This window comes from Coloeus monedula, assembly GCF_965178545.1.
Source record: "Coloeus monedula genome assembly, chromosome: 9".
Lineage (NCBI taxonomy): Eukaryota > Metazoa > Chordata > Aves > Passeriformes > Corvidae > Coloeus > Coloeus monedula.
In genome coordinates, this window is record NC_138789.1 from 2,074,492 (window position 1) to 2,102,283 (window position 27,792).

The 27,792-nt window shown below is 38.5% G+C and overlaps 1 protein-coding gene across 1 annotated transcript; it reads right to left on the minus strand.

Annotated features, from left to right (window-relative positions):
- Positions 1–70: 70 nt before the first annotated feature.
- On the minus strand, positions 71–27,381 carry CCDC180 (coiled-coil domain containing 180; the record flags this gene model as incomplete). The annotated part of the gene is made up of 36 exons (XM_082286967.1): positions 71–202; positions 1,621–1,759; positions 2,289–2,394; positions 2,635–2,746; positions 3,738–3,875; positions 4,656–4,816; positions 5,159–5,303; positions 5,499–5,565; positions 6,582–6,656; positions 7,669–7,762; positions 8,565–8,608; positions 9,323–9,561; positions 10,236–10,349; positions 11,288–11,386; positions 11,807–11,923; positions 12,137–12,281; positions 12,551–12,697; positions 13,204–13,384; positions 14,527–14,702; positions 15,243–15,361; positions 16,014–16,258; positions 16,890–16,953; positions 17,379–17,505; positions 18,773–18,888; positions 19,874–20,047; positions 20,658–20,777; positions 21,267–21,355; positions 22,013–22,092; positions 22,785–22,904; positions 23,073–23,236; positions 23,466–23,561; positions 24,599–24,709; positions 24,875–25,003; positions 25,094–25,203; positions 26,414–26,496; positions 27,287–27,381. The coding sequence occupies 36 exons, from the start codon at positions 27,379–27,381 to the stop codon at positions 71–73; spliced, it is 4,473 nt and encodes a 1,490-aa protein (XP_082143093.1).
- Between the last annotated feature and the right edge of the window lie 411 nt (positions 27,382–27,792).

Genomic DNA, 27,792 nt, shown 5'->3' on the forward strand with positions numbered 1-27,792 from the left:
AAAAACATCAGTGACACTCATACAAACATGTCAATTTACACCAACAAAGCTCAGCAGAATTTGGCTGATCTCAGAGGTAGAGTAGCTTTATCTTCCGGACGGATTCTTCCCACCAATCATTCCAGCGCTGAATTGCCCGCAGCTGAGCTGCGCTTTCTTCCTTGATCTGGGCAAACATCTGCTCGAGTTTACATTTGTATTTCTGTATAAGAAACCCCAACAATTAAGGACAAAATTGGTAGTGACGAAATATAATTTTATTTGCCTAAATCCAGGTCCAGATCCATTGTGTCAGAAGACCACATAGAGGCCACTTATTTCTTGCCTTTGACAATAGAACTCTATGAATAATTAACTATTAGCTGTGTTCCTTTTAAAGGCTTCTGAAATTAAATTACCAGTAATATTTAAATTTTACTAAAATGCAAGGTCTTCATCTCACTTCCATTAGTTTCTAATGGAACTCCCTAAGATTAGGGAGTTGCCTTCTCTCAAGACCCAAGTATGCATCTCGAACACAGGATGCACTCAGGGTCTTGCTGGAGCTTCTTAACTCATGAGTATGAACTGAACTATTACAAAGCTGCTAAAAAGTTATTTCCTCTAGACAGAAACTTGTAGACTACCATAAAAACCTGAAGGCATTTTAATATTGTTCAAGAGTCCATGCTCCAAAACATAAAGTACTGTATTTTTAATGCAACATACATGCAGGAAAATATTCCTGAGGCATGCGTCCTGTATCCAATCCTTTTATCCAACCATTTGTATTAAACCATTTGTTTCCAAACAACCACATTCCCTTCAAATCTGTGCTGTAACCAGGTTCTTGGGCACCAGAACTAGATACATAAAACACGCAGGCAAATCGATGGTTCTGATGGCATTTGCCATCGTTGACAGTGTATTTTATCCTATTCCCCCATTTAAAAAGTTAATTTAGTTCAGTGGGAATATGATTACTTCCAGGTCAGATGCAGAAACACATTTCTAAGTGATTTAACATAAAAATATTCTCCTAACTACTGAGCACTGCTGTTTCGAAAACAATTGTCTGTGTGATTCAGAGGCTCGGAGTTGTCTGCATTCTTTTAACAGACTCAGTGAAGAAAGAGTGATCATTTTTATGGTGGAAACCGGCATCTGTGATTTTTCTGGATATAAGATAGGTATGAAGTATTTTCTAGCCCTTCATCTTTTGTGGGGAAACCAGCTTTTGTGATCTAAGGCTGAAACTGTAGGCTTCAGAAAGAAAGGTGAGTGAAAACAAGCAGGACTGGAATGGCACTGAGGCACAGCTGCTTTTGGAACTATGATGCTGCCAAAAAGCAGTGTCCTGTTTCTGACACCATCCACGCTTCTCTGCTGAAACAGTTCCCCTCTGTCATGTCTCTGAATGAGAAGACTCCCTGAGAAACCAACCCTGTCTGCTTCTGACAGCATCACAAAGAAATGGACATGAGAAAGGATTTCTGCACATGGATAATACAGCTCTACGACCTGAAAGCACTGTGTACATTAAAAACTTACACAAATAACTAAGATTCTATAACCATCTTCTTAAAAAACCAAACCCATAACAGCAGCAGCCCACTCCAGAGTCCTTCCCCACAGACCCACCTTATATGCAGCTTGTCTTGCGTCCACCACTGCTAGATGGCCCAGGGTAGTCTTAGCAGTTGAAACTGATGCAGTTCCTCTGCAAAGAGTATAGTCTGGAGCGTCAGGAAGAGTAGTCTCAGGTATTCCTGGCCAACTCCTATAAAAAACCAAACCAACCAACCAACCAACACATGAGAAAAATGTTAGAAAAGGGAACAGATCACATTAATTCACATTACTTTTACTAAGGTGCCAAAGATCAATGTTATTTTTTTTTCTCCACAAAAGGTTTACCCTAAAAACTTGTTTAGTACAACCACCTTTTCTTTTAAAGCATCAGGATCTCTCCACAGCATAGAATTCATTTCTTCTGAATGACAATACACAGACTATTCATAGATCTGAATGTACTGAACTGATAACTAGTGACAGGCAAGGGGCATAGCCAGAGCAATGACATGGTACTGTTTTACAGTACTGTATGTAATTCACTTTTATTTGGATCCATTGCTATTCTTTCTTTAAAATCATTATTCACTCAAATTACCCCATAACTAGTTCAATGACATTACTAATGATGAGCAGCAGTTTCAACAAGTGCAGCGAAAAACTATGAGGACAGGGCCTGTTATCAGTTTAGAGCAGAGAAATTAGACAGAACAGTGTTCAGTATCTCCAAATACTACCTCCTTCCTCGTTTGAGTAGCTGTGGAACTTCAGAGGTTCCTAGAGGAAGTCCAGCTTGTTTAGGATGGATTAAAGTCGACATCTTCTCTCTAGGTATTTCAGTTTCTGGGAGGTAATAGAAGATATGCTCAGCAGAAACAAAACAATGTCAGGAATACAACTGTTTGGATTAACGGTGCAGCTCGATGCTCTCCACTCCCAAGAAATCGCTTTGCGTGCTTTATTACAGAAATCTTTTAATTTAAAATACTGTAGCATATCAAAGCCTCCTCGTCCTAGGGACAGACTGCTGCAATCTTTGAGAAGGAAGAGGAGGCCTGAACAAGCAATCTCTTCTTTTCTTACCTGCTACTTGTATGTCATCAACAGTGATGGTTTCATCTAGTTCCAAGAGGAGCTTTTCAGTGAGGGCAGCCAGTGCAGAAAAAAAGCTCTGAGCACACTCAGCAGCACAATCCTGTTGGGACATTGGAGACAAGTGAGAAGAATTCCTTTGATAATTTGATCTCCTCTCCTTTTAACTTGGCTCCGAAAGACTACACAAATATCCAACCCTGAAATTCTGCAGCAGCTGCAGATAACAGACTTAAGGCTCAGAGTTGCACATAAAAGGGTCTCAAAGTGTCTCTGCAGTATTCTTAACACTGCCTGATTATCTAAAGTTCAAAAAAACTGTACAGGTTTGTGTATAGGTACCTAGTAGTTACATATTTGGGTTAAATGTGATAAAACCAGCTTCTAGCCAAAGAGAAGATCATTTTGGAATTCAGGTACTTTGGGTGGAAGTGCTTAGCCCAGGTGTTATTCTAAAACACGGTATTTGTGTTTCTGTGTCTGTATGCAGAGCTAGGAGTAGAAGGTGACACTGCTTGGGAATTAAAAATACATGTATGCTGCAGGCAGTGTAGAATTTGAAGTCAGTGGCCTGAGAGAAGTAAACAAAGAGCTTTAAAGCAGGGGAACCAACCTTCAATAAACGCAGGGGGTGGAGGGGAAAAAGGATTTTGATTCCTGAATTTCTTCTGTAAATTCAGCTTATTTCAGTTGTTAATCTTGTGTAGAAAAGTGTCAATTATGCACAGAGAAGAAGCCCTTCCAGACATCTGTTGTCTGGAAGTAAGAGAACTAACCACAGGATGTGACCACCACAGCCAATACTCCTAGCCACCATTATTATGCTCATAGTCAGTAGGTTCTATGAATGATACATTGTGGAACTTACTGATATTTTGTATCTAAGCACCCATAGTATGTGTGCAGATGTATTTATGTCTGTATTGATCTAATGCTGACAATACACCATTAGAAAGTTTAGCAATATATGAACAGGATTGCTTAAAACTGAAAAAATTTTCAAGTTTCCTTTGGATGGGGAGGAAAAACGTATCCAAAATACACCCTCCTTTCCAACTTTTAAGTTCACATTTAAGCAAGGGCTTTGCAATTACCTGCAGCATCTTTGTGTTGAGGTGAACACCATCAGTTTGATCTTTTTGCCTTTTTATTTCCTCTTGGCACAAAGCCTCCAGCTGAAAGGAGTTATCTGGGTGTCCCAGGGAGTAATGTAATTTTCTCTGGTGCATAGTCTTTAAGCAAGTACATAAGAAAGAAATGCCTTCAGTAAAGAATGTACTGCGAGTCATAAAAAGGAACAAACATTTTCTATAAAGGTATTCAGAAAGACAAGGAAAATGGAGCTACATCTTGGCAGTCTGGATATAAGCTTTGCAGTGCAACATGCACCAAATTGCCTCTCTGCTGGCCTCTGGTCTCACTCTGGGATTTTTTTCCAACTAATAATCATCTCTTCTACCACGTGATAAGTAAGGTATTTTTTGTATCTCTATAACTACAATTTTAACCTGATTTTTAATACTCAGACAGAATCTCAAGACACTGTAGCATTTTCTGCATGATCTCCATTACGATTCTATTCTCAGTTCTGATATTACTTGACAAAATATGCCTCTTTTATGAATGATAGTAAACAGCAGCATTTCATTATCTCTACATCACAGTTCTTACAAAGGAGTGCACCCATACAGTAGGAGCTGTCTGGCCCTAGCACAAGGTCAGAGCCCTTACAGAGTTGACAATCCAAGTGTAAGATAACAGGCAGAGCTGAGGAGATTAGAAAGGGGCAGCCCAGTGCTGGAAGCTGGGAGAGAAGGGACTGAGTTCCACGAAATACAAAGCTTCCAGGAGAACTAAGCAGACTAACTGCAAACACAGAAACTACGTATGTGGCCAGCTCAGCAGAGAGTGATGAAGCAAACAGTGAGAATGAGAGCAATAAAATTTCATTCAATCTGATGCATTTAGCATTGGTTACACTAAAAGCATTCCAGTATGTCCATGATACATACCTTCACATCCTCCCACTCCTTCAGCTGTCTGCTGAAGAGATGCTGAATATAAGCAGTAAAAGAGCTGAGTTTCTGCTCATGTTCTTTTAAAAGACTTTCCACAACCAGTTGGGAAACAGAAGAGAGCTCCTCCTCAAACCACGTTAGCTGATCCCGAAATTCTTTTTGGAAAAGATAGGGTGTGTATATGACACAAAGAGCCTGGAATCTTCTCTCACAGAAATTCTGTCCCTGACATTCCTATTTCTAGCTGCAATGCTTTGAGAAATATACACTTGCTCAAAGATGGGACTTTGTACAGGTCTTCTAACTTAGTCGAGTACCCTTCTGCTACACTTTTTATAGCTGATAATACATAAAAAATAATATTGCCTCAATTTCCAGTAAAGACAACTGCAGTTTTTCAATGACAATGACATAATTCTTGGTCACTGCAATTTTCAGCTGACATACTGAAAAATTACATACACAAGAAAATGAAAGTCTTAACTGAATGAATTTACCTCCAAGACAGAAATTGTAGTAATCATCTGTCTGCCTTTGGTATGCCAATAGTTTCAGTCTGAGCATTTCTGCCCAATGTTCAAATGTCTCTGGCAGATCTTCAGGCATTCTCATCTGAAGATTCTTCTTTCCTCCATAGAACTCCTGCAGAAGGGAAAGATAAACCAGAAAAAAGGTCGCTAACACATTTAAACATGTCACATCTAGGTATATAACAACAGGAGAAGAAAGGAAAATTTTTGGACAGTCTGCCAAACATTGAAAGAATCAAATTATTTCTCTGACACAGGATTAGACCTATGAAAGCAGAAGTGACTGAAGAACATGACATTTCCTTACCTCACCAAGGGAGAGCAAGGTGTTGTTACCCATCCAGAGAATATTCATAACAGTCCCCTTAAAAGTACTGAAAACCACAAAAATGTTAAAAAATTAAAAATGTTATCACGCTGTTAAATGATCACACTGGCAATATTCACTGTTTTTCAAGTATTTTGCTCAGGCTAATTTTAGTATATTTTTTAGAGCATACACAAAGCAATAACCAAAATGCCTAAAAACCTTCCCCCATATTAACATAGATTCTCTTCAGATGCAGCCAGGACAAGGAGCTATTGTAATTGCTCACTGGAGAGCACCGCCAGATCACTGTCACAAAAAACCAATCTTAGCCAAATTCCTGTGCCCAAAGAGCTTACCATGTGTTTTAGATAAAGCAAAAATATCTGAAGGTGGGTCTAGCTGCTTACTGGAATTATTTTGAAACACAATATGGAATAAAATCCCCAAATGCTTAAACATCTTAGGCATTAATTTGAACAGTTTTGTGTGGCATGTAAAAAATATCTCAGTTCTATAGAGTGTAGATGCACAGATCAAGAACAGTATGGAATAAAATCCCCAAATGCTTAAACATCTTAGGCATTAATTTGAACAGTTTTGTGTGGCATGTAAAAAGATCTCAGTTCTATAGAGTGTAGATGCACAAATCAAGAAACAGTATGATAATTTTCTTAGAGAAGGGGAATGGAACCTGTTTGTTCCTTGTTTATTTCTATTAATAGAACACTGAGCACAAGAATGAAGGTGTAAAATGTATTGGTCTTCTTAGATGTGAAAATAATTGAAAGAGAGGCTATTTTACATTCCCCACCCACTTCTTGTAAATGTACAAAATGGGCTCCAGTAAGACTGCACTTCAGACATTAGACAGAATGAACCAGATGACTTCTATCTTCACTGTTGTTATGCTGCAAAGAAGAACTGTTCTGTAAGCACTTTGACCTATAAATATCAAGGCTGAATACCTCCAAATTCAGTGGTGAACTCTATAGGTCACAGTAGATGGATACATACATGTGTACATACATACATAGAGGGTTTTTATAGATTAACTTCTTGTTCTGGAAAGGTAAGACTCACTTAGAGTTTATAGACTTCTTTCCAAATAGCTGGGATCTCTCTTCCACGGAAAGAGATTTTCTGCCTTTCTTTTCACTAGAAAGGAAAAACATTAATTTGAAATTATCCACGAGTGTTTTCCTTCCCTGGCTGATGATTTGAGCTTGTCAGTCATATGACAGACATGAAAATGAAGAAAAATTCGAAAAAATGTAACTCTAGAACTAGTACTCTATGTGTCCTGGTTCTGGCCAGGAGAAGGTTAATTCCTGCAGTAGCCAGGAGGGAGTATGGCCAGGACCTGGAGGTTGTTCTCTACCACCTCTCCTCATTTTGGAAGTGGGTGGAAGGGTCCCAGCTGTTGGGGAATGTGGTGGCAGTGGGGTAAGTCAGGGGTTTCCTCGTGGTGAGCACTCACATGTGAGCCACTTGCCTCTCTTGTACCTTTGCTAATAACACTGCTGCTGTTAGGGTTTGTTTTCTTATCTCATTGCTGTTTCTAGTAAATTGTTCTTATCTCAACCTTTATCTTCACCTTTTGTGCCTCCAATTTGCCTCTCCAGCTGCTGCAGGGAAAGGGGAGTGAGCAAGCAGCACATGGTTTGGAGTGTTTCAGTACAAGCACAAAACTGGGGAATACCATTCCCAAACCATGACAATATAAATATAGTATTTTGATGGAGAAAAGATTCTTGGAATTCTCTTCTAAACTCTCAGTTTTCAAAACTTTTCTGTTGTTTTCACTATTACAGTAGCTCATTTCATCCATCTGTGGGCTAAGCTGAAGACAAACTATTTAGACACACCTGAAAATTAAGCCACATTGATTTAAGGCTTAGTCTATATTGCAACAACTTCAAAATACAAAACAGCAGCAGATGAGAGAGAAAAAGAATAGTATTTTTCCAGTCAAAATCTGGGGAAAAAAACCCTACAAAGCTGACAATGTGGACATAAACAGGTAAGAGATTCCAAATGATTAGCAGTAGATGAAAGAAAGAAGGCTAATACAAATAAGCAGTAAGAATCTTCCAATGAACAGACAAAGCTTAGGTAAATTCCTGCATAGGAATATTTTACGTGGAATTCCTCCTTTTAGGGGTCTTACCTTTTTTTTGGCTTTGTTTCATCACAAGATGACTTCTTCCTGATCTGAACTGCAGACTTCTGAGAATGTGCATTGGATACCTTCTTCTTTTTTGCTGGGGGAAGAATTGCTTATAGTTAACAAGGAAAGAAGAAGAATATTGCATAGATACCAACTAAAGTGCTTTTTAAGTGTGTATATATATTTTGTATTCTTATTTCTATAATGTTTCCTTACAATATGTAGGGGATGACTACAGGAACAAACATTTCTGTCAGACAGGCCTGAAGTAACCAGAAGTGGCAACAGCAATAAAGGTTATGTGCTGGGGCATGAGTCACAGGAATGTCACAGAAAATACATGGTAGATGGGAGGAGATTTAAAGCAAATTGGAGGCAGGTGAGTAAGGAGAATGAATGGGCTGCATTCATAGCATTGGTGGTCATGGGGACTTGCAAATGTGGAAGAGATTGAGGATAGCTTTGGAAATGGCTGGAGGAGTCAAGGTCTGTGGAAGAAAGATGAGGAAATGGGAACACCTGGGGCAGGGAGCATCTGGGGTTACCTCTGTGCTCATCTTGAGTGGATGATCATACACTGTGAGAAGGATCCCTGATACCCTATGTGTTTCATGATTTCTGCTCCACTTCTTTTCTCGACCCCATTTCCCTTTTGCTATCACAAACACACGTACTCTTTATAACATTATTATCTTATTCTGTGGCTTTCCTTGCTTTAGGAGCCCAAAATCATCTTAGTGTAAGTAAAGATGTCCAGGAAAAGAGCTGGGAAGCACAACTATCTCTGAGTTCCTAGCATAGAAGCCACTGGCCTGGAACATGCTAGAGCTGTGCAGTAAAATGCCAGAAACTACAATTTAGATGAAAAGAAAATATTAGAAGAAATACAGGCACACCTCTCCCCTGATTTAGGTCTTGGGATTTTTTTAATGGGTCAAACCTGAAAAAAAAAAAAAAAAAAAGCTAATAACTACTGAATATCCTGTTATCTTATATTCTATACTGTATTATATAGCAAACTAGGCAAGTTCTCTATCCCTATCATGTGCTAAGTGAGTTATATTTCTGCGATCATATTTAACAGATAGGGTTACTTTTACAACTGACCGTGTATATAGAAGTAATTTCATGGGACTAACCGACTGTTTGACTGGAATTTTGGAATTTCTACAAACAAAACTGCATTAAGACAGTATTTGCAAATCAAACATTTGTCATGCTCTTCATTTTACACTTTGTATATTTAGTCACCCACGTAGCAGGTTATCACCTTCCAAATTAAATACCTAAAATTTATCATTGTATACTAGATGTCACTTATTACTCACAAAGAGGTATTTTGGGCTTTGAGAAATCTTGCTTTTAAAAAGAAAGCAGTCTCAGCTAGACTGATTTTTAAAGTTAAACTGAGCAGAAAATATGTAGTAATATTACCTATGAACAGTCTATTCAATAGTTCTGGGCATACAAGGTAAGCTACAAACTATGAATTCAGGAGAACCTTTATATGCTTCTGGAATACAAATTTTAAAAATACTGTAGTGAAGCCCCTTATAGTGTTATCACGAGCCTTATGGAGAGAAGTGGATATGTAGCAAAGAAAATACAAAAAACCCACAAGGGACAGAGAAATACCTTTAGGCAAAGTACTTACCCAGCTAATTTTCTGATAACAGTTACTGCCAAATCATCAAGTACTGATGTACCCATTCTGCTTGGATTTAACAAAGGGAATTTGTCAGGATCCAGTCCCATCACCATCCTTTTGCTCTCATCTCTGAGACTCTCTTTTTGAATGGCAGGAGCAATGGAATCTTGTAACATCCCATCCCTGTCAAGAGTGGTGAAGTCCTCTTGCAATGTCCCATCTGTGCCAAGAGTGGTGAAGTCCTCCTGAAATGGGAAGAAAAATGAATCCCTGCAGACTGTAGCAGGCAGTAGGTGAAAGCATTCCATGTAGGAGTGACTACCAAAGCAGATTTTCTAAACAGACAGTATCTTGCTTCACAGGCTGAAATAAATTTTTTGTCATTCTAATAGCAATGTTGTTACAGCTATACAGCTCTCAAACACTTCAAAGCAGTTAACAGTAGGTTTCCATAATCATCATAAACAGTATTTAAGGATATAATCTTAAAATGATGATCCACTGAGATTACAAAATAAAGACAGACTTGTCAGAAAAGGGAGGAAAGAAAACACAACCTGTTTGATAAAACAAAATCCCTTCAGGACACATTTGGGATTTTTTTTTTTTTAATTATTTAAAGAAACCTGTGAAATATCTATCTCTGAATAAGTGCTACACCTTAAAAACAAACTCTTATGAAGAACTGAGCAACTCATTGCAATGCCATGTATCTTTAGCATTTTGTAAACTTGGTGATTTACTCAGCCTCTTAAAAAGGCTGTCCTAATGTTACAGTGTCTTGGACATCTCAGCATAATGTAGATCCTTTTTCCAATTGCAAATTCAAAGCACAGATTCTGAAAAGCAATTAAAACATGTACACATGAAAATTCTCTCAATATTAAATAAAATACAGAGAATGTGAATGTTATCTTACAGGGGCATGTGGGATCATTGCTTTTACTAAGAAGCAGTCAAGATACTGGCTCCTCTTTTTCAGCTCTTTCAACACCTCTCTGGCAAAATCATACAACTCTTCAGAAGTTAAAGCCTGAAAGATATGGTAATACAAATGGTATTTACTGAACTAACTATTCTAACCTTTTCAAACATGCTGACTCTTGCAAACAACATTATTTGCCTCTGTTCTGTCACCAGTTTATGTACACATACATGGAAGCAATGAGATTGTGTAAGAGGCTGAAGTTTTGGTTTGACAAACAGGAAAACGGGTACTGACTGTCCAAAAAGCACTGCTGGGGTTTTAAATGCAGCTGGGAATTAAGCACCACACAGCTCAACCCTCCTTCTCTCCCTCCTTGCCCTGGTGGAATGGGGAGGAGAATCAAAGGATAATTTGTATGTTGAGACAAGAACAGTTTAATAATTCAGAGTAAATTACAATACAATGATAATGGTAAATAATAACAACAATAGTGATAATAAGAAGGGAGAAAGAAATGATGCACAATACCATTGCTCACCACCTGCTGACTGATGCCAGTCCACCCTTCCTGAACCCAGACTGGCCCTTCCAGACAACTCCCCCAGTTTATAGGCTGGACAGGATCTTCCATGGGGTGGAACATCCCTTTGGGCAGTTTGGGTCACCTGTCTCAGCTGTGCTCCCTCCCAGTCTCCTTTGTGAACCTCCTCAGTGGCAGAGCAGGAGACAAGGGAAAACAAGTCCTTGACTTAGGATAAACACAACTTAGCAAAAACTGTGTTACCAACACCATTCTCATGGTGAATCCAACACACAACGCTGGAACAGCTACTGAGAAGAAATTAACTCTATCCCAGCTGAATCCAGGACAAGGACCTTTCCGAGCAAAAATTCTGTGCTCCTGCCCAGCCCCAAATATAAGGAAACATAAGTCTTCCTCAAAAATACTAGTTTATACAAACATGCACAGTGAGGCCAATGAATAACAGTAACAACTAATAACAAGTCAAATTAAATACCATTTCATACTGATTAGAACTTACTTCTTTATCTGCAGTAGAATGAACATATGCATCTCTCTTCCTCTGGAGCTTTTCCAGGTAAGACTTTAATGTGACTGACTGCAAATTGGAATTTGCTACCTAAAGCAGAAGGAAATACTGGAGAAGTAAAGTCCCCATTCACAGGAGTTTCAGAGGCTCCACTTTCAAACCATTAGAACCACTGATAAAAGCTGGTTAAAAATCCCTGGTACTCAAGAGGAGAAGCTAAAACAGTAATTCACAAAAGCAATGCTTCATGTCACTTGGTGCACCACACAAAAACACTGGTGAATTCAGATGTACATACTCAGTGTGCTGCAAGGCCATAGTGCTCCAGCACAGCTGCAGCAGTATTAAAAATACACTTTACAGCTGATAGTGACAGAAAAGAGGTTTTAAACTAATGTAAAAAAATCACTTAGTATTTGTCCACTCCGAATTCAGCCAAAATCTCCTCAATGGTATGAAAGAAAATTATTATAATGAATTTAAGCAAAGTTCTGATGTTTCTGTTTGTACCTCTAATTTGATTTGCTGTCGTAGCTGTCTCAAAGATTGATGGACCTTCTCCATAAAGGCTTGACTCAGAGAGAGAGAAGCAAACTTTTTTCCATACTTCTTGATAAGTTCAGTAGCCTTCAAGAATGTCAGAAACAAGAGACAGGACTAGACAATTTTCCACTTTTTAAAACTTAAATGATAGAACTTGCCATTTCTACTAATTTTTTCCATCATGCAATTGCCAAACAGAACAGTCTTACAGTGTTCTATTCCGAAAGCAGGCTGAGTGCAAATCACATCAAATATGTCAATAGAAAACATCATTTGAAATAATGGAATTCTGCCTACCTGCTCCAAGCAGCTCGATTCTATTTGCTTCACATCTGTCTTGATTGAACTTTCAAAGGAGTCAATTTGCTTACTTTCTTTCTGAAGACACTTGGCGAAAACATTTACCTCCTCAGAAGAAAAGTCACCTGCCTCTGAAAATAATCTGAAAGCAAACATAAAAGCAACTGGCCGTGAGTCATTTTTTTCTCCAAGATGATTTTAGCTAAACAGCCCTGAAACATATGTATCAACAAAAATGTGATGAAAACAGTATCGTAATTGTGGTTTAACAAGATAAATTTCTTTTTTTAAATAGGAAGCTAGATGAATAACAAGACAAACTTTACTTTTACTGTTCTGCCTAGGCAACAAACACTGATTCCCAGAAACAGGTCACCATTTATAAACAACACTTCCATGAAATCTATATACCTGCAACTTTTGAGAAAATCCACATTCAAATTCCTTAATTTTCCTAAAGCTTCCTCCAAGTGGTGCTGGTAACTTCTCACAGTAACCCTGATTGATTCCAAATGGTTGTGGAGTTCTGATTGCAGAATGTTGCTGGAAGAAGCTGACCTAACAGCAAATAATAAAAGACAGGGAAAGCATGTCTAAAGAGGAACACACATGATGATTTGGCAACTGCTGGCTGTAAAGACATGAAAAAATGTGAGGACTCAGAAGTGATTTATGACTCTCAAAGCAACACCCTGAGCTGGGACAGTTTGGATGAACCCACAGAAAGTACTATTGAGCACTCTTCTTCAAAACCAATTAGTCAGCTGACATTACTGTGCACGTTCAGTAAACTGGATAAAACCTAAACAGATGAAACATCTTTTCTACTTAAAGACTGCCAGCGCTTTGAAAGGAGATGAAATTTCCATGTGTTCAATCTTGATTTTAATTTCTTCAGGGAAAGAGAATGAAATTCTTTACATGTTTTCAAGTTTTATGAAGTAGTCTTCACTGAAGAGCAATGACATATAACCCAGGTTCAGAATGTAGACCATAAACATCTCAGGCAGCAATCAGGAGTATTTAACTACGGAGATTGACAGCATCAGCAGTGGCACACTTACTGCTCAGTCACAGGAGCGTGGAGGAAATCATGCTCCAAGTTCTGGACTCGGGAATGAAAGTTTGTGTTGAGGTTATTTAGCTGGTCGGAGAATTTGAGAAATTCAGCCTTCTCCTTTTTCAAGCCTTCTCCCAGCACTGCACAGTGGCACTCAAGATGCTCTTTGTGAAGCACCAGTTCCGCTGAGAAGAAAAGAAGTTTACACCAGGGACGTTATTCCCTGTTTTACTGTGAACTATCACAATGCCCAGTCAATCTGTGATCAGCAGCAGCAGCAAAATAAACAAAGCCAAACCTCACAGTAGCTAAAACATACAAATTAAATACATTCAATTTGGTTTCTTTGACTTTTCTTCTGTGTAAGGCATATATCCTTAACAGCTCCTAACCCATTCAAACCACAAATGTCTCTTGTTTGCTCTAAGCATTCTTTTTCCTCTATTTCCTTTATTATTGCTGACATCTCCATTATCTCTCTGTTCTCACTCTTGTAACAAAACTAAAGGTTATATTTTTTAACAGAAAATACACTTTTCCTGGTTTTGTGAGGGAAACAAAAAAATCAGTTTTGGTCTCCCTTCTGGAATGATAGCTGGATAAATCAAGAGCCAGCCAATCACCTCAAGAAAGCTGCCAAAAGAAGCACCTGTCCTCTTTGCAGGAAAAAGGAAATTGAAAAATTATTTGCCTGTTCCCCAAAATAATTTTTTAGCTTATGTGTTAGAGACCAACAAACCTGTCTAAAATATTTTTTTCTCACCATAAAAACCTGACACTGCCCATGCCAAAAGAGTTTTGACTGGAGGATGCTCTGTAGCTGCTCAGTGGTATTTCACAGAGTTAAATCCTTCCTCTCATGTTTTCAGAAGCTTGGCCCTGCCATTTTGGCTCTCCCAGCTTGCTAATGTCTTTTTCTTCAACACTTTTAAAATATTCTTCGTACACCTCAAACTCTTGTTAAATAATGTCAAGGTGAATGAGAATTTGCAAACATTGACAACAGAATGTTCAACATCTTCAGCTGAACATGATTAACATTAACAGTTGTCAATCAAGGCACTGCTGTCTATTTTTCCAAAAGTAACACAGCACGAACCAGGAAGAGCTACAGAAAATAAATAAATAAATAAAAAATTAAAATAAATAAAATAAAAAAGAAATTTTAAATATATGAGTAACACAATATACTGGGAATTTCTGGACAGCCAGCTGCTCTCTATTGTCCTCTACTACTGAGTTAACTAATGCTGAAACAGATTTTGGCCCACTTAGGACCATCTCTAAAGGAAGATGTGATGCTCAGAATACCAAAACCAGTCAATACCAGCTCGAGCATTGTAGATATTTGTCTGTATCTCTTCCTGCTTTTGTTGATGCATCTGAAGATGCAGCAGAAGTATTGCATTCAGCTCCTCTTTCTTGGCAGCTACAAAGATAAAGGAGTTGGACAAGGATTCTGCACACCATTTCTCCAAGTGTTCAAAAAAGCAGAGGCAAACCCTATGATTGAAAAAGAACTATTACAGTGAAGAATAGTAAATAATAAATAAGAGTTTATTAAATATATTATTTCTAAGAATTTAACTTCTGGCTATAGGAAGATAGGGTTTCAGTAGCATTTGCACAATACTGGTAGAATTTTTGAGCTAGCTGCATTCTACTGAGTACCAAGCATTTTACTTTCATGGCTCTGCAGGGAATTTGGGCAAATTACTTGTCTTTCTGTAATATATTTTCTCACTATGTAATTTTCCATAAAATATGAATGTTCTGTAAAGGTAAATGTTTTTGTGGTACTTTGACAGCCCATGGATACAAAGCAATATAAACATTTTCTTTTATTTGTATCAATTTAAAAAGTGGAATAACACACTGATTTTACAATCATAATTTTATAATTAAATATCTAACTATATAAATATCTAATTATATAACAGTAACTAGATAACTTTTGCCTCTATAGTCTAATGTTTCTTCTAAACAGCTGAAATTTGTCTATTACATAAGGGAAAGAAAGAACAGAAATTGTTTGCTACTCACCTTTTCTTCAGCTTGACAAACATACTTTCTGTGAGAAGTACATATTTCAGGTACATAGGAAGTGATTCTTCTTCTTTGTATTTTGTAAAATTAGTCTTTGTCCTGTCAGTCTTTCCTGCCTCTTCAACTCCAAGAACAGTGGAAGTGTTTCCACTAGCAGTGGAAAGAGACTCCATGGCAATTTCAGTCCTTTCTGCCTTGCTGCTCTCGGCCACTGACTGGGAAACAGTTGGAAATCATCACGTTACCTTTAAAGGTATCAGCACAGAATCAACAGTGCACAAGCTACTGGAAGAATCCTAGGGAGATTTAGAATAATGTTCTCATTCTCAATTTGGACATTTACACAGTGCTGGCAATATTTATACATTTATATATGCCAGCAAGACATAGGCAGAGTCGACAATGTTTTAAAATTGTTATGGTAATAAATTTGTAGAAACTGAAAACCTAAAACTTAGGTACAAATACAGCTTCAATCATTCACCATGGGCTGAGAACACTGTGATGAAAGACAGATGAAAAAAAAAAATCTATGCAAAGGGTTTCTACAAGGTTAAAAGTAGATCAAAAAGAATGGTTGTGAACTGTTTTATACACACTATTTCCCCATAAAAGGATCTAGAGCCCTTTGTAAGGATCTAGTGTGCTTTGTAAGCAAGACTAAGCAAAAAAGGACTTTCTACTCATTCTCAGCAAAAAGACTTCCTATTCCTCCTTATTTTGGACAAGACTGCTTTCACCTTCAAACTTACTCTCTTGCTCACTTACCTGCATAATGCTTACTGCTTGTTCTGCATGCTCATTTTCTTTACTTTTATGAGGAATACTCTCCCCATCTTCTTCTTCCTCTGTTCCTTCAATTTCCTGTGCCAAGATCATGTGATTCTCAGTTGGGTTTGTTTCTCCAGCTGGTTTTTGACAGCTGTCCCTATCTTCTGGCACCAGTGGAGAGAGATGATTGTCCTGCTCTGCTCTGGGCTGGGATGATCTTGCTTCGAGCCCTGGGGGCAATTTTGGATGCCACAATATCAGAAAGATCTAAAGCTATTAGAGAATGTCCACAGGAGGGACATAGAGATAGTGAAGGGTCTGGAGGAGAAGCCATACAAAGAGTGGCTGAGGGCATTTGGTCTGCTCAGCTGGAGAAGAGGAGATGGAGGTCACACCTTACTGGGGGCTGCAGCTCCTCTCAAGGGCAGCAGTGGAGGGGCAGCTTTGATCTCTGCTCTCCGTGACCAGGGACAGGACCCAAGGGAATGGCTGGAGCTGAGCCAGGGGAGGATTAGACTGGGTATTAGGAAAAGATTCTCCTCCCAGAGGGTGCTGGGGCACTGCCCAGGCTCCCCAGGGAATGGGCACAGCCCCAAGGCTGCCAGAGCTCAAGAAGGGTCTGGACAACACTCCCAGGCACAGGGTGGGATTGTTGGGGTGTCCTGTGCAGGGCCAAGAGTTGGACTTTCATGATCCCTACGGGATCCAATCCAGCATACTCTAGGATTTTCCTCTCCTTCCCAATGCTCTCAGCTCGCTGCTCCACCATATGTTCAGCTCTTGAAGCCTCAACTAGTTATTTACAGTTAAAGCAGAGTTCTACTGGTTACAAGCCAAAAAAATGAAGATTGAAAAACAACCAAGAAAAAATACCTGTTTGGACTGTTGAGGTATTATTTTGATCTTGAACTGTGGCGTCTATCTGGCCTTGCAAGTTCTAAAAGCAAAACAACAACAAACACCTGCCACACCATTTTAAAATATGGATTTGCTTTCTTATAAGAAATCCATATCCCTTCTCAAAATGTATCTATTTCACTAAGATACAAGTCTTTAATAGATCACTTACTACTTCAAGAACCTGTAACACTCAAACTGATTACTGTAAGTCTGTTACCTTGTAGTTTTCTGTTCAAAAGGCAAATGAATTTGCTAAAATGCCTTTTGTAATAAGGACAGAGAGAAAAGTGTGGGATTGAGAAATGTTTTTGTTTCCCTCTGCTATCTCCACCAAAAGCACTTTATTCAATGGCTGAAACAATACTTTATATAATCTGAATTTTAAAGGTAATGTAAATTTTCTCTAACACAAAAAATTAATACACCACTAAGGTTTTAAACAAGGAGAAATTTTCTTTTTACCTGTTTGAAGATTTTCTTCACACTAAAATGCTGGGCGATGGATATAGTGTAAGAAATCAATTCCCCCCAAATAGCTTTTGGGTAAGCCATTACTTCATCCATTAAAATTTGCTTGAGTGTCTCATTCCTGTCAAATTTAAGGTCACTGTTTAGGAGACTCAAGTATGTATAGAAATAAAATTAAGTATGACTACAGTGCCTTAAAATCTAAATCTAACTTTCTGATCAATCTCATAAAACCTTTAGGCTAAACATTGCCATTGATCTGTTTATACTGAATACAATCACATCCTGGCTTGTTAGAGATTAGATCATTACAAATAAATAAATGCACAAAAGTTAAGAAATATTTACAATAAAGCCTTTTACATCCTTCCTTTTGGATGGGGAACCATTCAGACACTCTGCTTACATAAGAGAGGTCAATTTACTGTCTTCCATGTTAATTCTGCACTGTGCTCAGCTGTGACTGAGCCTTTCTGGTTTATTTTCCTTTTACTTGAAAATAAAAACTAACAGTTCAAGCTGAGTCTTGATTCAAGAAAAATCAATGTTCACACTTGTTTTCATTTACATTTACATTTACATGTGCTGTGTCTCCTAAACAAATATAATTATGGGGAATTTATGTCTGTGTTCAGATAGGTTACATTCTGTCTCTGCAACCCGGCATTGTATTTTCACTCAGTCTGTTACCTCTGGCTTTTTTTGAATTGTTTGAATGAGTATTACGAGTACCAAAGCCACAGCTCTAACCACAATCCCACTGTGAGGTGTTTAAGGTGTGTGCATCTGCTCCTCAGGTCCATATTGCTCTTCTAATGTGCCTCTGATCTAACAGACAGAAAAAACTTCCTGGGTATGAGAACAGACCTGCTTCCTCTCAGGCTTCACACCTGCTGCTAAGATCTTCAGCAAGGAGAGCAGTATTGTACTAATTTTTATATGGTTTTTAAAGTTACAAATGCCTAATTGTGAGAAGGGCAACAGAGAGCTTACCAAAATAAACACTTTGGCTATCTCAAAGATCTTAGTCCTTGCAACTTTGAATGAGATCAAATCTGAGTGCAGAGGTGATGGTGCAGACCAACCTCTGATTCCTGTGATTCAACTACTACTTTTACCTTCTGAATAAGGCATGGATGTAATGGTATGCACAGGAATCCTGATGTGGAATGGTTTTTGAATGATAGCAGTCTTCCTTTGTCCTATTTCTAAACTGTGGGTATTATTTGCCTTAACCTCATTCAGTAAGTACATTATTTTACATTCTTACATGAAGTAAAAAGCAGGCTTTTTCCACACCTTCACACAATAGCATAAACAAGGCCTAAGTAGTACAACCGATGTTAAAATATGCTTTACTTTTTAAGTTTACAACACAAAATTCATACCTAGTTCTAATTTCATTTAAAGAAAAAAGGGCATTCTCCAAATATTCCTCCAGCTCTTCTTCACAGCTCGCCATTTTCATTTTTTCCAGAATTATATCCAGATCATCTTTCATCGTCTAAAGCCACATAAAAAAGCCAGTAAAAATGGTTTAGTATCTACTAAAACCTCCATAAACATTTAGGATTCAAGTAATTTAATTATGTACATATATGTTACACCAAGAAGAGAAGCTACCTTAGCAAAACTCATCACCTAGGAAGATCTTCCTAGATAATGAACATCTCTGACATTGCCACCCCAAGGTGGTTGTGGTAACTATGAGAACTTGACATCCAACCAGACTCTACACCTCACAAGATCTCGTAATAGCAACTTGCAGCCACTTTATACAGGAAGTAACAGTGATCTTTATCACTGTTGCTGTATCAAGAGTAAGACAGGACTGTCCATTCAGTGTGAATCAAGCAGTTAGCAAAAATGCACCTGACAGAATGAAACTGAAAAGTAGAAATTCCAATATAAAAGTCAGAGATTACGTTTTTAATTTTATAGCAGCTATATTTGATGCCATGATGATTTTATGCCTTTTCTTTTATACCCCTGTTATACCTTTTTACAACTTCTGTATTCTTAGTGCTCTTTGCCTACTTTCTTGGACTTGTTTGTTCAGCTGGGAGTCTCAACATTTTAGAAGCTTCGTAGCCAGGGATCAGTGTGCCCCAGATCCCAAGGTCCTCTCCAGAACACATTCTGTAAACTAAGATAGAACCATCCAGGAGAAGGTTCCTTGGGGAGGGGGGCTCACTCGAGCCTCTCATTGGGGAATCTTTGATAGATCTGCTAATTAGTAACACCTATAATGTTAGACCAGATCTTTGGGGTGGATTATTGTGGTGTGCATGGAGGTGCATTCGACCTAGACATAGTGCACCTAAGGATCCTTAAAATAAATACCAAGGTAAAATCCCTTTTCTCTTCTAACTGTGTTTGACTCTTGGATTTTAAGACCAGGAAAGGCATCATATTGAATTCCAGATGGTTCTTTGCTTTAAGAAGTCCTTTCTTTACATTATACCACATCCTTGCTTTTATGTTTATACCTGTATTATGTCATCCTGTTCCCATCTGTATTCATCTACTTTCTTCTGAAGCACATCTTCCTGCTGGGACAGTTGGAGTTGATGGACATCCCAGAGACCCACGGCCTCCTCAACATAGCTGTACAAGCCTTGACAATGCTGCTCATGCTGTTTAGCCATCTCCTTAAAATCACTCTAAAGAAAAACATTCAAGTGAACAAGTTATTTTTAAACTGCTGGAAGGTGAAATGAATGAGGAAGAGGATATGTAACATGATAAAAGGCTGCCTGGAATTACACGACCAGTATTCAACATAGTGTCTTCTATCTGGAGAGTATAAAAAAAAAAAATCCAAGTAAACTGAGTAAGAATGTGGATTTTTATTCTACAAATGAGAGTTACCAAAACTTCTGTTTATTCTGGCACTGTAAAGCCCAGAATCACATTCTGCAATCTATCACTTTAGGAACAACTGCCCAGTCATTCTTATGCATAGAATCACAAAAGATCAGATTGGAAGAAATTTGGGATTGGGCCGTATGTTATTCATCTCTATCATATATATTTCAGATATAAACGATAATAAAAATACAATATATTTATATTACGAATAATAAACACAGTAATTATGAACTCTTCTGTGTGAATCACACCAAACATTGTTTCTTTGTAGTGTTTAGTCACACTATGGATGTCTTTCCAATGTGACATCAATAGCCTACAATGCAGAAGGCATTGCATGTGGGAGCACAGGAAAAACACACTAATCCCAGGGAGTGATAGAAGTAAATGGAATAAACATACATCCATGTGCTCCAGTTCTTCTTCAAACCTGTGTTTTAGTTTCTTAGTCATCTGAAGCATGTCGCAATACACAATTTCAACAACTTCTCCTGGGCAAATGTTCATATCCAACAAGCTCATCTAAATGAAAGAACAGTGAATTATTGACATGCATATAACAAATACTGCATGGCTTTCAGAGAGCATGGCTAAACTTAGTGTTTCTTCTCTTGTGATGGACAGAGAAAGATTCAGCCTCCTAGACCCCAGATTCTGTTAGTAAACAATACAATTCCATTGGATACTAAGGGAGAAATTGAGGCAGAGAGGTAGAATTTCTTTCCCAAGATACGACAGATTTAGCACAAAGGCTGAGGGTCCTTGCATCCTCCACGTAAATGTAAGACAGCACTCCCTTCATTACCAGCATTTGTTATGGCTTTTACACAGTTCAAGTACAAATACCAAACACTACTGTGAAACCAAATGCATGGTTACTTTTTTAACAGAGTAAGACAGAGGTTAAAAAGTAATTTCACTTGTTATCTCAATGTTTGGTGGATCCTCAGACACATTTTACTGTAATGACAATTGTACCATGGCTACCACACCCAAAGCTGTGACACTCACCTTGCAGATCTGCACTTTTTCCTCACATTTGCCCTGCACCAGCTCACACTGGACACGCATTTTCTGCACGCACTCCGCATTACGGGTGTCTGAATGACATGGAACAGACCACAATCAAGATTCCCATATTTCAGAGTCACAGATTCCCATATTATCTCAGCACAGGGAACAGATGCCAGCAGTGTCTGCACACCTGTGTGACACCACCATGGAATTAAATAAGATGTTTTAATACAAAGCTGTTTATCATTATGCTTAAAAGTAGCAAGTCATTTACAATTGCTACCAACTTCTTTGCTACCATACAGGCTACAGACATCACAACAGGATGTGCTCTGCAGCAAGAGAAGGCAGACACACACAGGGAAGGCACACTACAGGATAAAGAGAAAGGAAGTATCTCCAGTGCTTCCCATCTTCTTCTCCAAGAGTTGAAATTGAGTATTTTTGTGTGATTGAGAACTGATCCATGTCAAAATTAACCTTCTATTTCCCCCAGGTTAATTCTAAGCAAGCCAGTTCCTGCTGGATCTCACCATACACAAGTGTTTGTACTGGCCAAAGGAAAGTGATGTCACAGGCAGCTTCTTTGGGTCCCACTGCAACCTCAAAGCAACTGAGAAGGTATGAGGGAACACACAGAACAAAGAATAGAGCAAACATGCACTTTCAAAGCAACTTTCTGCCTCATCGTTACCTGGAAAGAAGAAAGTATTGCTTGAATTCCAGACTGTTTCCCAACTTACCTATAATTTTGTTTAAATTCTCCAGAGTTCTGTACCATTCATTTATCTCAGATTTTGTATGTGTTGGAGGCAACAAGGTGCTATCAAAGTAGGAAAAAAGAGTCAGGTATTTTAAAATACAAATCAGTCGGTACTTAAAATACAAAATTATGCATCAGAGTAGCCGTACTACTGTGCTTTGTTTTATTTAAAGCCATCTCAGCAACGAAAATAAACCGAAGAGTCTGTTGTTGTTCGAGGCCAACTGTTTACTGCCCAACAAGCAACTAACTGTAATCTACCTTGTTCCTACATCCATTTTAAAAATCTCCCTGTAAATATTGTAATGCATTGCACCCAAAAATGCTTCTTGTTTGCAGGGTGGATATTCAAATACAGCAGTGTTAGATTTCTATCCAGACTCCTCTCTTAATTTATTAGACAAATGAAGTCCCATGGAGAAACAATGCTTTGACAAAAGCACCAACTTCTAGTTCTCCACCCATCTTTGTCTGCCCATTTCTACCATGTTTCAAATGTCAGTAAGAATTACTTTTGCATTCCTGCATTTTTAGCCCTCAATCACCACCTATTTAGTGTAGCTGGTGCAGTGAAAATCAATAATGCATTTTTTCCATTAAAAAGAGCGGTACAAAAATAGGTTTAGACCCTGCCTTAGTGCTGAATTTAACAACCACATGCTGACAGGAAGCAAAGTGCAGTTTGTAGCCAAGTCCCTCATTAACTCCAGAAAGAATTGTTTTCCTTTATGCTATACCCTCTTTTGCCATACCCAATGTGCTGCAAAACCCTCAGTCTCTGTTCACTAAGTACAATCTGCTCCTTTATCATATTTTCCATTTCCGTTTTCACAGTTGGGGGATTCTGTATTTCTTCACTTGCCATAAATTCTCTGCAGGATGGAAGAAGAATATGTATAATGGACACATGATACATGTGATATCATACATGATATGTATAAGGACAAAATGATGAAGTATTACTGTTTATAGAAACCCCAAGTGAACACTAGTCACTTGGTGTTATTCATTCTCCAAAATAAGACTGCAAAATTTCTGACCTGAAACTCTGAACTACACGGTTTTTTTGGATGAGCTTCCAGTCCTTGACTCTCTCTTGCCATTTTAGTTGATGCAATTTTTCTTTCTCGAGCTCTGATTTCATTAGATTAAAGAGCAGCTTGGCAGTTGCCCTCTCATTACGCAACAGTGCTCTGTTTATAGTCTGTGTATTAAAAAATAAAACCAGGAGTAGAAGCAGCATACAACATGCAAAAAAAAAAAAGTGTCTTCTATGGAAAATGAGGGAGAAAAGAACACAAATGATAAAGAATACCCTGAAAAGTAGAAATCTCTTCCGTATTTGGTAGGTAGAAAAAACAAATTTCAGTGGGGAAAAACAGACATTCTAGGAATATTCAGTCTGCTATCTTGCCCCAGGTAAAAACATTTACCATGGCCTTATCGTTAATGAGCTTGTGAACATCAGCTGCCAAGAAGAAGGAAATTTCCTCCAGCTGCACGGTATACTTGGACAGTACCTCTGCTATCTGTGCAATAAAAGAATAAAGAAAAGCAACAACAAAAAGTGCAACTCAAATATCAGTTTCCCAAGTTAAAAAACTACATGAACAAGACAATTTTTCCATTACAATGAATTCGATTGGATGATACACAGATTGAGAAGTAAATTTTAAAATATTAATCTTAGTTACCTTAAAGACTGATTTTTCTCAGTAGTTCATAAAAATAGTAACTAAAACATTCCTCTTTGTTACTACTCAACAGATTTCTCTTTGATATCTGTGATAATTGAGTGCTCTGCAGATGGGCTGCAATATGAATTTAAAAATCAAACCAACTTCCTTTTAAGTATCTGAAGGGAATCCACCAGTGCCTGTTTTAAGTGAACACAAAATTAAAGTAAATGTGGTCATCTCTGACATTTTTTGTAGCTTATCCAACAGAAAGGTTACTGGTGATACTCGGGGACCTACTCATCATGCCTGCATTACAAAGAGAGGAGAAACTGGCACCGGTAGAACAAACAGCTTTTGTTTGCCTGCAAGGACAGTGCAGCAAGCTCTTCCATGGTCTATCCATTTTTTTATCCAAACATTTCCTGTGATGTCCAATGACTTTTATAGCTTAGGCTGAAGACTACAAAACTGCAAGACGTCTGCTTCTGACACCCAGCCAACCCAAACTAAAATTGAGCTAGGTCATGCCTGTGCTCCTTCTCAGCTGCAGAATAGGTACGTCCCCCAAAAACTAACAGACCAGATGAAAGTTTGACCTACACAACCCTCCAGGAAAAGAAAAGCAGCTCACATACTCCTTGCACCTTCAGTATAGATAATTGTGAAAGAAAGAAACACCTTAAAACTAGGAAAAAGTATCTTCTCCTGATTATGTGGGCATAAAATGAGTGAATAGTTATTGGTGAAAAGAAAGCAATCACCACACAACAGAACTACTGGCAGACCTCTGACTCCTGTGGAAACAAGCTACTCTTTGCTCTGCATCCAGCATTATCAGCAAATAATAATCTTATGCTTAAATAACAGTTATTAAGACTTCAGCTCACTTTAACGGCCCGACTCCTTTCGATCTCCTTTAGGGATTCGTCCACTGCCCTAACCCACTTCTTTCTGTTTGAGGATTCCTGGTGGATCATATTCCACAGTTCTTCCAAACCCTGCAATAAAAATCCTACTCTAAATCTCTGAAAAGTGAATATTAAAAAACAAAAATTAAAAAAGGAGAAAAACCAACAACTTAGGACTCCAGTGAGACATAAGAAGATGTTATACAGAGCAGGTACAAGTAACTGAAGCTGAGCCAATGCTCTGAGCTGCCTTACTTCAAAAGAGAAACCTTCCAGAGCCATGTCAGACGCAATCTTTTCAAACAGAAGTTTACTCTTTTTATCTGATTCCATCACATTTAGCTGAAGGAATTCCTGAAGCTTCAAAACAGAGGCCTCCTTCTCCTAAAACGGGAGGTCAGTGTGATCATTTAATTATTGGGCCCTGACTTTAGAAGAGCACTCTAGACTCTGGATTAAAAAATCCTGCCTTACCCTGCCAATGCAGTCCAGCTCCTGCTGCATTTCGGCCACTGCTCGATCGTGACGCTTTTGCCGCCGTTCTGCCAGGTACTTCCATGTATTGCTGCCTGTTTCCTCAGGAACTGCCAAGAAAGAAATGAGGATTCTGTAGCCTGGAACTGTTGCTGCAGAACATGGGATGCATGAATAATAAATCCCTAAATCTACACTATGACTGCTGCAGTTTTTGTGCAACAGTGTGCAACATCTTTCCATTGGAAGTGCAATCTTAGCAAATAGAGGTTAAAAATACTGGAGTGTGTTTTAAAATTTCCTTTATTAACTTCTGATTTTCAGAAGGATAATAGCATGGAACTATCAACTAAGCTCAGGCATGATGTAAAAAAATTGCATCATTTCAGGAACGAGATCTGCTTACATCAGAACTGGAATTTATTACCTAAACATAACCTGTGATTCACAGTTTCACAACTGGTTTTTTTTTCTATTACAAGACTCTTCATCTTCAAAATTACCTACAAATCATCAAAAATGTGTCAGGCCATTTCTGAGCTTGATTTTCGTCGGCAAGAGAAAGAGTGCCATGTGGTTGTAACCACACTGTGTATCCTACGCCCCTCTACATGTGTTCATTTTGTGATGAACTCTTAATGATGGGTTGTTTTCAGTGCAGACGCCCCAGGATACAATCTGGGTGATACAATGAGAAGAGGCAAACCCTGCAAGTGTTTCTTTATCTTTACAATGACTCAGCCGGGGAAGCAGCAGCACCACCCAACCTGAGAGGGTCATCTCTGCTGATGGGCTATAATGAACTGAATATGCACTAGCAGAACAGGCAGCTGCAACAACTATCAGGGACTCCAAAAATACTCAATAACTCATGGGATTACATCATTCCATTGTGAAACTCCCTGCCCTGGGGGATGTACCACCTGACCCCTACCTTATACAATCTGGGCAGTCTGGGGACTTGGGACACCACTGGACATCCAGAGGAGGACCTGAATTTCCACAGGACCACTGCTTTTGACAGGACTGCAACCACTGCTTAATCGGACTGTGCCACCACCCTGACCAACAGGGTGCCAGACTGTCCTTTGTGGTTTTAAACCAGGTTTTCTGTATCATTTCATTTATTGTAATCTTTCTATTAAATTGTAACTGCGATCTGAAATCTCTCGCGAGGTATTTGTGTGGGGTTAATTTCTCCCACTGGTTTACTTTCAAACCAGCACAACTTTATCCCTTGTTCAGCTGAAACTGTTACATGTACCACGTCTCCTACAAATGCAAATTAAAATGGATGGCATTAAGGGAAACCAGTTTTACCAACGACATCAGGTAGGCCTCTGACTTTCTCAGCTGAACTTGAATCTACATTTCCCCATGCCTTTGGAAGAGTTGTAGGTGGTCTGAAACAGAAAGAGAATAAACCTTCAATTTGTACTAAATGCACCAGAAGGGGGACTAACATAATAGTATAGCTCACTTTAATTGGCAAAATGGAACATTAAAGTGAACGTAAGTATCATTCTAACTTTAAATAATATAATTCAAAGAATCAATGTTGCTTCTTCTGAGACTAATTGAAGCCTGAGTAGATCCCAACTTCTAATCTGTTATGATGGCATTATACATGCTAGATCTGGTACATGTAAACTACAAAGACATATGTAATAGCTCTAAAAGGTAAAAAAAACTATGAATGCTGAAGCAGACACTAGCAAGAAATGTGGAAATAGCCTTTATCTGCCCAATGCTTTTCCCAACAGCTTGGGCACTGCGTTTCTCCAGTGAGAATCCATGCATCAGCAGCCAGCTTAGGGTGAAAAAGAATGGATGCACTAACTTTTTGTTCACTACATAATCTTACTGCATCATCATGTAAACCATTTACTTTGAAATATAGCCTAAAAAATATGTGTTAGACTGGGTGTATATCTAGATTGCTATGAGCAAAGACAACTTCTTTTTAAAAGGAAAGCCAAACGATATGCCTGCCATTGCAAATATTCCTCTGTTAGCCTGCACTTCAACAGGCAGCAGTTCATTATACTAAATTTACATTTGGCAAGGAGACAGTTACAAGCTGTTAGTGCTATGACCAAGAATTCAGGACTTTCTAATTTCCAGTGAAAATGTGTCCGTTTCATACCTTTAGTCATGAACATATAATTGGGGTTTTATGCTTCTGTTCTCTACCTGTCTGACTGTGGCTTTTTTGTGAAGTCACTGATGGGTGTTTTTCCAACACACTTCTTCTGATTACACGGTAATGGCATGGCATCAGCAGACATTTCCCAATGCCTATTTAAAGTGCGGCTTTCACTCTTCTTAGAGGACCTTGTCTTCTTCTTTCCTTCATCCAAAAGGTGTGCTAAGTGAGCCTTCAAGGAACCATAATCACAGTTCTTAGAATTCCTTCAAACCTATTGAATGGAGAACAGCAACAAAATAATTAATAAAAATAGCAGGGGAAAGACAACAGAAAAGAAAGGTAAAATAATAAACCCTACATGCTGCATGCAGAACCATTTTCATCTAAGGCTATTTTCAAAATGAGAAAAAAGAAGGATTCTTTTTTCCTCAGAGAGGAAAAGAGGAGTGACTGGATTGTGCTGCCTCGCTCACAGTTACCAGAAAAGTCAACAGCAGAGTGAGAAATGCCTGAATCTGGCTAGCTATGCCTCTAAATGTTTTCCTGCTGT